The sequence below is a fragment of the Gallus gallus genome, chromosome 3 (assembly GCF_016699485.2).
Source record: "Gallus gallus isolate bGalGal1 chromosome 3, bGalGal1.mat.broiler.GRCg7b, whole genome shotgun sequence".
NCBI classification, from domain to species: domain Eukaryota; kingdom Metazoa; phylum Chordata; class Aves; order Galliformes; family Phasianidae; genus Gallus; species Gallus gallus.
In genome coordinates, this window is record NC_052534.1 from 10271011 (window position 1) to 10282845 (window position 11835).

The 11835-nt window shown below is 53.8% G+C and overlaps 1 protein-coding gene across 2 annotated transcripts in view; it reads right to left on the reverse strand.

Moving 5' to 3' along the window:
• The window catches only part of SPRED2 (sprouty related EVH1 domain containing 2), a 51726-nt gene extending 40890 nt beyond the window's left edge, over positions 1-10836 (reverse strand). For both annotated transcript variants that reach the window (XM_015278089.4, XM_046939645.1), the window contains exon 1: positions 10686-10836. In XM_015278089.4, the coding sequence (XP_015133575.1) occupies positions 10686-10732 (47 nt within the window). In that variant the 5' untranslated portion in view covers positions 10733-10836. The remainder of the gene's footprint in view (positions 1-10685) is intronic.
• Positions 10837-11835: the final 999 nt, after the last annotated feature.

Consider the following 11835-nt stretch of genomic DNA (forward strand, 5'->3'; position numbering starts at 1 on the left):
GCATAACAAAACGTACAAGTGTGTGGTTGGGATTGGAATCAACAGCACATCCCTGCTGTCCTGTCTGGAATCCACGTGCCACCAGAAGCCAGAAAACAGCACACCACTAGGCTTAATGGGGAAGAATAAAGGCAGAGACACTGCACCCGGAAAGAAATGTGCCTCCAGACTATGAGCTGAGGAAGATGTGCACCATCTGACACTGGAAAATCTTGTCTGCAGACGTTGAGAAGATTCACTTCCACTGCTCCAAGAAAACAGCCACCACCTGCCCATGGCCCTCCAAGCAAAGGTTGACCTGACTGTCCCAGGTTCACATCATGGCAGTTTGTAAAACCACAAGCTGGAATAAATTAGCACAGAAGTATTTTTTCTGCTGACCTATCGGCAATTATGTCAACAAATCTCTCTGCCATCCCACCCTTGCTCCCTCCCTCCCCACCACCCTCGTTACACACAGACGCCTGTTTCCATACACACTCCAAAATGATCCAGTACTGATTACTACAAAGCAACGCTGGGAGCTATTTATCAATTTCTCTCTTTTTTTTTTTTTTAAGGCATCCTAATATTTGTGCTGTCACTTTCAGAAGAAGATGAGAAGAGACGTGAAGGATCTCTCTTCGACGCTCGGTTCAGAGCACACAGCTGAAGGCCAGACAAAGTTAATCATCCGAAGAGACAACCTCTTCCAGGCACAGACATGTTCCTCACAAACACCAGCAGCGTTTTCAGCTAGATCCATGCAAGTCCACTGAATGAGCCTTTCTGGCTTTCATTGAGACACTCAGCGTATGCTGCACGTCACTTCCAAGTGTTCCATAGATGGCAGATCAGAGAGCAGATCCAGGCTCCCCACACTGGAGCAGCCAAGGTTTTCCATGGCAGCTTAGAGGGGAAGGGTCGCCCTTCTGCAGAAGCACACAGCACAGCTGCATGGCAAGAGAAAGGGCAGTGCATTTGGACAAGGGACAAGTCCAGATAACACTTAATGGTGTTCAAAGACAATCCTACGCCCTACTGAGTTCCAATATGCCATACTGGGAAGAGGCATGTCGTATGTGCTACATATTGACATAGGAGCACGCTGGTAAAACACGTCCTTTGAGCATGCGCTGGGTTGATGGGAAGTAGTTTCTCAAGTCAAGAGGAGTCAGAATCACCCCTGAGGAAGCCCCTGCTCACCTCCCCTGAAAGCCTCTGTCACAGCAGCTCTCCTGGCCGGACATGGACTGCTCCGGAGCGGACACACAGACCTGCCCAGTGGCACGCATGCAAGGAAATGACTTCAGCATCCCACCAGAGACAAAACACGCCAAGCCCAAGGATGATGCCGATGCTTTGCTCTCTTTTGTGTACGGGGTAAAAGCAGTTGCTGCAGCTGCAAAAGTGCTCTCTAGAGAGGAGGCGGCTATCCTGAGCTACGGCCATTAATTTGGGTTTGTTTGTCACCAGTCCCACGGATTCTCGGGCATTACCGGGTTTTAGGCATTTCCCTTCTCATACAAAGAAGGGAACTGTGGAAGACAGCCTGCTCTATGCCCAAGGTTAGAAGAGCTGGGCAGAAAGACCTGACTGCTTTAAATATCTGCAGCGTGAGAAGGCAACCAGGGCTTACTGTGAGTGGAGGAGAACCATCTGAGAAGGTCTGAGTGGAGGGACTTATTTCTAGTCCCACCTCAACCACTCGTACCCCAAACAATACATCAGACCAACCCTTTTCCTACCCAATACAGTCATATAGAAGTGCTGGATCTAGTTGTTTGGCTTGTCAACTGTTGGCCAACTGTTTTTGGAATGAAAAGTTATTCCTCCTATTCCTGCAGCAGAGAGGAAGCAAAAGAGGGAAATGGCCTAACAAAATTTAACTTTTTTTTTTTTTTTTCTTAAGACAAAGCCTCCACAGAAGTTGTTTGTCATTGAAATCTCAAAATTTAAGCACAGGAACACAAAGCTCACTGCATCACCTCCGCCCAATCAACGTGCAAACCCTACGTACGTTTGCAGTCAGCGCTCAGCCACCATATCATTGAAGTCACCAGAGACCTCGATGCACGTTTTGTCTACCAAAGCAGCAGCAGAGCAGCAGGCACTCACTCCTTTTCCACTTGAAGTCAGCACTGAGAAAGCAATTAAGCTTCTCGTTCTCAGCTCCTACAATTGCATAAGCTAGGCGGCTCTGGCTCCAGAAGTTTATATATTTACCTTTTAAAATATGAATGGGAAAGTGTACACAAAAACACCCTTCTTTCCCCGTCCCTTCCTTCCCATGAGGAGGAGTGTTTGTTTTTTTATCCGACCTTATGAAAGGTTGGGGAAGCTATTCCACCAATACTCTGATAAAAGTAGCCCACACTTCCTTAGAGATAGAGCACAGAAGGAGAGGGGAAAAAAAAAACCTTACCAGCAATAAAGTCAGTAGAAGTATTTCCTACTAAATAGGATGTCTCACTCAGGGCTTTTTATTCTTCAATTTATAGATCTTTAAGCTGCCTGTACAGCATTTCTGGAATAATTCACACGGCTGCTGATTTTGGGGAACAGCCTTTTTTGTCGCTTATGGGAGCTTGAGGTAGAAAAGGGGCTTTTCTGCCCTCTCTGGAGATTTACTTTGGTGACCTTCTTTAAAGATCCGCCTGCAGAATGGAGCTGAATGAATGGGTGGTGGCAGACTTTTTAAGCAGTCTTTTTCTTTTCTTTTTTTTTTTTGCATTCATGGGCTGTGATTTTGAAGCTGTGCACTATAGCAACCAACCCCAAAGCTGGATGGAAGAGCTCAGCCACATCTCAGCCTCTGGGTACACAAGCATTTGTAGGACCTAGCATCAAAATCAGGAGAGAAGCAAGAGTAGTGTGCAAACACAGAAGTTCAGTAGAACCCTCCGTGCTGCACCTGAAGGTATTTTAGCACTGCCCAGCACAGCACTGTGCCAGGACAGTCCCAGCACCTACAAACCCTTCTGCAGTTCAATCTTAAGCAGCAAAACACACTCTTTCTGCTCTACCCCTCCTTTCCCTCCTGCTTGTCAGCCATTTCTGCACACACATGTGCACATTTAGTGGGGTAGAACCCTCTGTATGCCTGCATCAAATTGAGTGGACGAAGTGCCCACCTCCCACTGCCTGCTTCTGTTTCAAGCTATGCACCGCAGTCTTTTCAAGCATTTTAACCAAAAATGGGAACTTATGGTGATGAATAAGCCTGCTGACCCGGGAAGTTTTATCCCCTAACTTGGCCGAGGCTCTCTACAGAGACACATCACCACTGTGACAGGCTCCTCTGAACCCGCAGACTTGGTGCATACACAGAAGGAGAGGGGAAAACGGTTTATTTGGGCTCGGGCGCCCTTCCTGCAGGACGTGGTGTTTACAGAGGGTATTTCTAGAACTTCCTGCTCCGCGCATGCCTCCGGCTCCTCCCCAGCCTGCCTCCCTCCAGCCCCCACCCAGAGGCCCCAGGAGCACATGGGATGTGGGGGTCTCACCGGCACCCTGAGCCCCCCCAGCCATGGGAGCAAGGGAAGAGGGACAGCTCCTGTTGGCATAGTTCTCCTGGAAAAGTCTGCATGCCATCCTTGTCTGCAGGACATATAATGCCTTTTTTTTTTTTATGTGCACCTTTGAAATGCATTTAGATCCCTTTCTCTCCCTCCTTTATTAGATTTTCACATCAAGCTATTCAAGCTTTCTCCGCTGCTTCCTTCAGACAGCAAGCAAAAAAAGCTCATCTTCAGCATTTCTTAATAAGCTTCCAGCCGTTTAACATTTGAACTCTTACGCTCTATTACATCCCCAAACACTAAATAGTTGCAGAAAAATAAAGGGAGAGGAGAAAAAAAAAAAACAGGATTTTTTTCTCTTAAGCAGCTCTAGTGGTTAATGACCCTGCAGCCTTTTATTAGTTATTTTAACCACAGAACGCAAGCTTGGCACTAGGTTTTCTTCCTAGTTCAACTCAACACCAAATAGCAGGTCTTTGAGGCAGTGCAAACACTGGGATTGCTCTATTTCAGCGCTCCCTCCAGCTCAGTAACCTTTCTGTCTGCACAGCCACCCAACTGCACACATCCAGCAGCAAGACGTACAGCAAGGACTGGTTGCAACCAACCTAACACCTCCCATGCCAACTAGAAGCTAAGAATGAATTACACTGGCAGCACCACAAGCCTTCAGCGATAGTTTTCGCTGTAATTTCATCAATGTTAGAAAACCAGCAAAAAAACACAGAACAAAACTCAATACGCATCACTGAAGTATCAGTGGTTTTTATGTAGTGTAATTTATACCTGTGCTTTAAAAAGTCCAAGCCTACCAGCTCTGGAATGGAGGGATATGCACTGCTGTCTGACAGGGATGCTGCACCTGGCTCTCTGATGGCTGGACCTGGCTCTTTCTCCCGTTTGGCATGCTTTGCAAGGTCACAGCATTTTCCCATATCCAGTCAGCTGGGGTTTCTCCCGCTGCAGGCACAGTTTGGAGTGTGGTTGATGTAACCTGAGCTCAACTGCTCCCTGGCTCCCTGGTACGGTGAGGACCCATGGCACTGAAATGCTCTGAGGGTTTAGACCCTCACCTCCCACCCTGCCACTGGACTTCCATCTGTGGACCCTATCCAGGTGGTACAGACGAACAGTGGGGAGGTGCAAAGGCCTAGGTGTCAAAGGAATTGTGTTACAGGACTGAAACGAAGTCTAGTGGCCATTTGTGGGCCCCACAGTACAAGAGACATGGACAAACTGGTGAGCCCAACAGATAGCCACTAAGACGACCAAGGGCCTTGAGCACACCTCCTGTGAGGAGAAGCTGAGAGAGATGAGCAACCTGGAGAAGGCCTCAAGGGGGTCCACTGATCTGTGTGCAAAGAGAACAGTGTCAGGCTCTGTTCAGTGCTGCCCAGTGCCAGGACATGAGGCCATAGACACAAACTGGCACACAGTAGGCTGTGGGATCTCATCCTTGGAGAACTTCAGCAGCTGCCTGGACATGGCCCTGGGCACAGCCCTGGACACCCTGCTCTTGGTGGCTCTGCTGGAGTAGGGCTGGGCCTAGCAGACCTAGAAGCGCCTTCCTACTTGAACCTTTCCCTGGGTCTGCGAACAAATCTGAGGTAAACAGCTGAAATAAACTCCAAGCGTGCTTTGGAGGAGCCCCGTTGATTCTCTCAGATCTCCATGTAATTTTGAAGAACCAGACTGTTTGTAAACAACTTGCAATGCCAGATGCAGAAGCCCTGCAGCAGCGGCTGAGTATACTCCTCAGCCTCGCCCGCATCTTCCAGTAACTCCTTACTGCATCCCCTTGACTTGAGGAAAATACAAAAGCACCTTCCACGTCCACGGCTGGATAAGCTTCCTTGGCCTCATAGCACACTCCTGCACAGATCCGCAAACAAGGGGCCCAAGCACACATACACATTTATATCTATCAGCTTGGGGGCATACCTTTCTACTCCCAAGCCGCATAAGCAGCCAGCTGGCTTTATGAGAGCTTAGAAGCCAGGTGGGAGTGTTGAGGCATGTCGGCAGAAGAAATACAGCATATAAAGGTTGAGTTGAGTCCCTGGCTTGTGTCCAGTACAGGACAGGGATGGGTGGTTTTGGGGCAGCATCTCTCACTGCAGGGACCCACAGCAGGCATGCCAGCTGCCAGCGCTGCCCATACATCCCATGGCACACAGAGAGAGGGGAAACCTCTCCTAAAATGATATGTATGAGCAGACATGATACATTTCTTTGCGCATCCCCCCTCCCCCCCCAACCAGCCCTCCTCTACCAGCAAGTGAGTTAACAAGTAAACAAAAGCATGAATGGCCTAGGGACTGCAAAAGGTAGCCACACAGGATAGAAGCACAACGCAATTAAAGCCTAAGCATTCTGGATTTCTTTGGGATCTGTGCACATGTGCACAACATACATGTATCCCCACACAGCAGCACAGACCCTTCTAAGCACACATTTACACCGTGGCCCTCTCTCCCCCAGGGACTAAATCAAAAAACACCACCAGGTTTTAGAGCACATCTCTCAGAGATATTGATATTGATGCACACCTCCCACAGATTAGCAGAAGAGAGATGAAAGTGACTTTCTTGCTAAAAAAAAGGGGGGGGAAAAAGTACTTGCTACCTGCAAGAAACACAGTTCTGTTCCTAGGGAGATGTACAGAGTAGCAAGTCCTACTTTTGGACTTGGTCATTACTTTTGGAAGGATGTTTAATACGCACATATGAAAAAAGAGCTTTGCTATGGAGCCCTGCAACTCCTCCTCCCCACATTTGCCAGTAGGAAGAAATTTCCTTCCTTGATGGAATAGCCATCAGCTATCGGGCTCAGCTGACAGCCTCAAGATCTCTCCTCTGATTACAGCACATGTAGGAGTTGAGAACAAAGAGGCGGGGGGAATAAAACCAAAACAGTCCTTGAAGTGTGAGCTGCAAGTGAAGAAAGTCAAAGAAAGTTATTCAAAGAGCCTAAGAACAAGGAGACTGGAGACAAAAATAATAATTTGGGATAAATCTCCCCAAGACCTCCTGCAACAGGTAGAACCTGCTGGCTGTTGGCACACATATCTTTGAAGCCCTGAAAGCACACTTTGTAATACTGTTTTTGATAAAACACAGCTTGCTTTTAAGGGGAAGCACCTACTCCTGTTGTGCAAGGCAGCCAGCACTGCACTTCAGCTGCTCATCTGACTTAAGGAGAAGAGGCACGGAGCACAGATGTGATGCACACAGGTACCGACATGCTGATCCCATCCACACTGAGTTCTGTGCTCCTTCCATCGACAACCAACACATCAGAGAGCCTCTTGCAATTGCACACAGGCAGAAGCAAGGTAGTTGTACCCTCATACTACAAACCGTCCAGCTACTTTTATTTTCACTTCCACGCTTCTTTAGGAGCGTTAAGTCCTCCAAAAAAACAGGCACTGAAGAAAGCATGTATCAACAGTGCAGTATCTGGAGCTGTACTTATGATTTTACTCATCTCTGTCCTCTCTTCTCCTGAGCACCCCTCACGAGAAGGACCATCTTCTACCGGTAAGAAAGCTGGAGAAAAGAGGAAAAAGAAAGAAAACAAAGCATGTTTTTCAATGGACTCGGTGAAAGGAACAACTCCTGCAGCCAAAGCTGGCTTCAGCAGCTGGGAACATGCATGGTGCACTTCAGCCAGCGAGCCACAGCACCTGGACTCGTGCAGGACCCCAGTGCTGCCACCCAATGGGTGGAATACACCAGCAGTGACACCTCTTTTGTGATGTGGCACCCTGCACTGAACCACAACGATACTCAGAGCTTGACCAGAGCACCTCTCCCAGGTTCAGTATCTCCAGAGGGCCATTTGTTCTAATTCTGCTGGAGAAAAGGGAATTGAATTTACCAATTCTTCCAGCATACCAGCAGGTATGTGATGGAGGGATTGAGCCAGCGGTGACGTTGCCTCTCATTCCTGAGCTCCTGCCTTCCACCCTGGTCCTGAAGAACGACAACCACCGCCATCTCCCTGCGGTTTGGTGGCCCCAAGGAAACAATTTTGTGGTTTCAAGCCAGCTACCAGCCAAGCGAGTCCACGTTAAGGAAGAGCCTCTGCTGCGCAACGTGCTTTTGTTTGCAGCCTCGGGATTTAATTAAGCGGGTAGATAAAGCCACCTTTTAACCCACGCTAGAGGGTGCGCCAGATCGAGATTACAACGCGCTGCAGAAACAGGTCGAAGCAGCTCCCGGCTGCATCCACGCCACGGGCAGGCACCATCCATCACCCGCTGCTTCTGGCTGAAAAACCCACTTTCTGGCCCAAAGGCGAGTTTTTTAGGCCTCCCTGAGCCAAAAACAGGATTGGGGTTTTCTGAGGGTTTGGGCTGAAGCGCAATCCTCTTTTCCCCAGGTCTCTCTCCAAGTGAACCGACTGAACCCTCACCAAAATCCCTCTATCTACAGCTGCTTTTCAACTTGTTTCCAAGACAGAAGCAGAAAGGGTTGCTCTTTTTTTTTTTCCTTTTTCCTTTTTCCATCCATCCGACAAACCTATTATTCCCTTAGAAACAGCAAGTTCTCCAAGAAACCGAACAAAGCAGCTACTTACATGTAGTATTTTAAACAGCCGTGTTTTCAGGCCAAGAAATAAACAGTTATATTTTGGCAACCCTTCATTTCCTGTCCTATTTGCGAGCAATAATGTCATGACACAAAGTATGTCCCATGGCTCAAGCTTGAAAGAAAAAGAAAAAAGCCCAGCTAGCTGAATGGACGGCTTATGACAGCTAGCAAAAAAAAAAAATCAGCAGTAACGGGCAAAATGAGGGAGAAAAATAAAGAATTCAGTGTAAAGGGCAAACTGCTACGTCGGCGGGGTGAGTGCTTGGAGCAGCCATGGCAGGAGGTGGGAGCCGGGGAGCAGCTCAGCTCCATGCCCTTTGCTGGAAGGAGGAAGCGCACCGCCGCAGCCCTGCCTCCAGCTCCCAGCCCAGCTCCGGCTCAGGGCTCCCGGCTCCATCCCCGAAACGCCGCGGAGCGACACTTCCTCATTCTCTGACCTTTTCCATTTAATTACTTCCTGTGACTTTCTTGGAAGCCTGCATGGTAATGATGTGCCGCGGCTGCCTTCGGGTGTAAATGAATCATTTTATGCCTTCCGATTCGGCTGAATCCTCCCACTCACAGCCAGAAATACGGCCGCAACACGCCGGCCCATCGCCCGGTCCCTGGCAGCACACAGCCCGGGGGGCAGAACGAGGCGTCCTCCAGCAATGACAAATCGACCTCCGGGTATCGATCGGAAATGGTGCAGTCATGAAGGAGCCCGTGCAGCCAGAGCCTCATCTCTCCTCTCTGGATTCAGCGAACGGTTCAACGCTTTAAGTACGGGAGAAAAGCTCCCCGAGCAACATAAAGGAAGCCAACGGTGGGGAAAAAAAAGACAACGCACTGATTTGAAACACACGCCGGCCGCGGCGCTTCTTCTGTAATCTGCCCGTTAACATTTGCTCACAGTGCGCTGGGTGCAACGAGAAGAGCTATGCAAATCAAAGCCAGATATCTGGGGCAAATAGCACGCGATGCTGCCTTCGTCCCGACGGCCCGAGCAAACTTATCGGGAGGGCCCGTCCTTATTTCTTCTAATGCCATATAGATTGAAAACCATCACCCACCGCCGCCAGGAAGGACGGCGCATGAGTCACCTGCAGCAGTGCTATCCATCAGCGCAGGGAAGGGCCGGGAGGGAGCGGTACCCACAGCAGCACCGGGATCAGGGCAGCAGCTCCGGCACGGCCTCCGCTCGCAATGCAGAGCATCCTCTGCCCTTATACCCAGCAAGGGGGTGGCAAGCGCAGGCCTGGGGCGTGGGGTGGAATGGTACAATCGTTAAGGTTGGAAAAGACCGCTAAGATCACCTAGCCCAACCAGCAAGCCGTCCCCACCGTGCCCGCTGCCCACGTCCCTCAGCAGCCTCCAGCTTTGCACGCAGCCACTTCAGTGCCGTCCCATCGCAGAGGGACCCGTGAACCCTCCAAGGGGTCTGCTGGAAGCGAGCCCGCCACGCCTCCCGTCCTGCTCCGCAGCAACAGGAGAAACCCAGCTTCCAAACCCAGCTTCGAAACCCAGCTTCTCCTGGAAGAGCTGCGCTGACTTCAGAATAACCACAGTGTCAGAAGCTACACAGAAACGCGGCTCTACAGCCCCTCGGTGCCCCAAACGCCAGCCCTCCTCACGCACGCCTTGCAGGCAGAGGCCATTTCCTCAGCCACTGACCGTTCCCAGTGCTATGGGTGCCGGCCCCGCGCACCCCCCCAGCCTCACACCTCACACCTGGCACCCACCCAGCGCTGCGCTCAGCGCCTCCTCCCCCCGGCTGTCATAAACCCTCGAGGCAAAACCGGGGATGAGGGTTGCACGGGGCGCGAGCCCACAGCTCCGCACCACAGCCTTCACGCATCGTATCGCCGTTTATTTGCGTGGGGGCGTTTCAGAGGGGTCGATCACTTTTGGAGGGGGGTCTGAGAGCCGCTCCCCGCACACGCGGACCCGTGGGGGCGGGGGTGGGGGAGGGGGGGGGGCTGGGGTGGCCCTCCGAGCGCGGCGGCCGCCGGTGACCGGATTTATGAATGCGGCGTCATGTGACGGCCGCCTCCTATTCACAAAACGGCGGCCGGGGCGGGGCTCCGACCCCCCCCCCCCCCCGAGAAAAAAAAAAAAGCCACCAAAAAATACCGAGCCCTGAGGGCACAGCCGCCCCCCCACTCTGCAGGCTGACCCCCCCCCCCCCAGAAATACAATATTTTTTTTGGGGGGGGGGGGGGGGGAGGGAAGGAGGAGTCGGCTGGACCCCCCCCACCCACACACGGCGCGGTCTGAGGGAATTTTTTGCTGGGTTTTTTTTTTTTTCTCTCTCTCTTTTTCTTTTTCTTTCTTTTTTTTTTTTTTTTTATGAATGAAGACGCGCTATGCAAATGAGCGCGGCCCGGGGGGAGCGCGAAATGGCGGCGGATGTGCGGGCGGGCGGCCGCGCGCTCACGCACGCGCGTGTCCGTCCGTCCGTCCGTCCGTCCGTCCGCGGGAGGGGGGGGAGTACCGGGGGGGCCCCGAGCGGGGCGACGAAGGAGCGGCCCCCCCTCCCCAAACACGCACATACACACACAAGGAGCTCTCCCCCCCCCACTCCCCAGCCCGCCCGTCCGCCCCCGCTCACTCGTCTGGGTAGGCGTCCTCGGTCATCTTCTCCCCGTCTCGGCTCATCCCTCGCCGCGGGCGGCCGGGCTGCGCCTCCGCATCTTCCTGCGCTTCACATGGCGGGGGAGGCCGCGGCGGGGCCGGGGCTGGCGGCCGCGCCGGGCCGGGCCGGGCCCGACGGACGGCGGCGGCGCGGGAGGCTGAGGCGGGGCGGGGCGGAGGGGAGCGGTCCGGCGGCGCTACGGCCGCGCTGGGCGGCGGGCGGCGGCCGGGGGCGGCGGCGGCGGCGGGGAGGGCGCCGCGGGGGCGCGGCGGCGGCGGCGGCGGCGCGGGGTTCGGGCCCGGGGGAGCGGCGCAGCGCCCGGGGGCAGGCGGCGGCGCCGGGCCAGCCCCATGGCCGCGCTCACGCCATGGCGGGGCGCCGCGGGCGGCGGCGGCGGAGAAGGGGGGCCCGGCAGGAAGCGGCGGCGCTGCCGAGCGGCAGCGGGCAGGGCAGCGCCGGACCCGGGGAGGGAGGGAGGGAGGGAGGGAGGGACGGAGGGAGGGAGCCGCGGCGGCGGCGAGGAAGGAGGGGACGCGGCCGCTGCTGGTACCTCCCCCGCGGCGGCGCGGCCCGCCCCGGCCCGGCCCCCCGAGCCCCGCAGCGCGGCGCAGGCGGCGGGGTGCGGCCGCTCCCCTCGCCTCGCCCCCGGCGCCCCGCCCCGCTCCCGCAGCCCAGCCCCGATCGCGGTCGATCGAGCGCCGACCCCTCGTTCCGGGGCCTTACCCGCAAAGCGCTTCCTCAGAAGGCGCGTAAGCCTGGTTGGCGTGTGCCGAAAGGCGTCAGGGCGTGTGGAAAGCCCGCCGCGGGTGCGGGATGAGGCCCAGGGTGTCTGTGGGTGATGTATGTTTCTGCCGCCGCCCGGCAGTCCGGGCAGACCTGTCTGTCCCACTCTCAGCCTCTCCACCTCGTTGGGGAGCTGTCTGCTGCTGCTCTCGCGGTTTTCAGACGGCATCAATTGTCTTTTCAGGAACAGAAGTGAAAACTTGGGAAAACTGGATGGACTGCGTGCCAGCAGCACGGTGGAGGCGAGAGCCCCTGCAAGCTCCAAGGCCTGTAGGGCGGATACCCCGAGGAGAAGCAGTGCATCCTTCGGAGGTGGTACCGGGACCGTGGCCGTGGTGGCCTC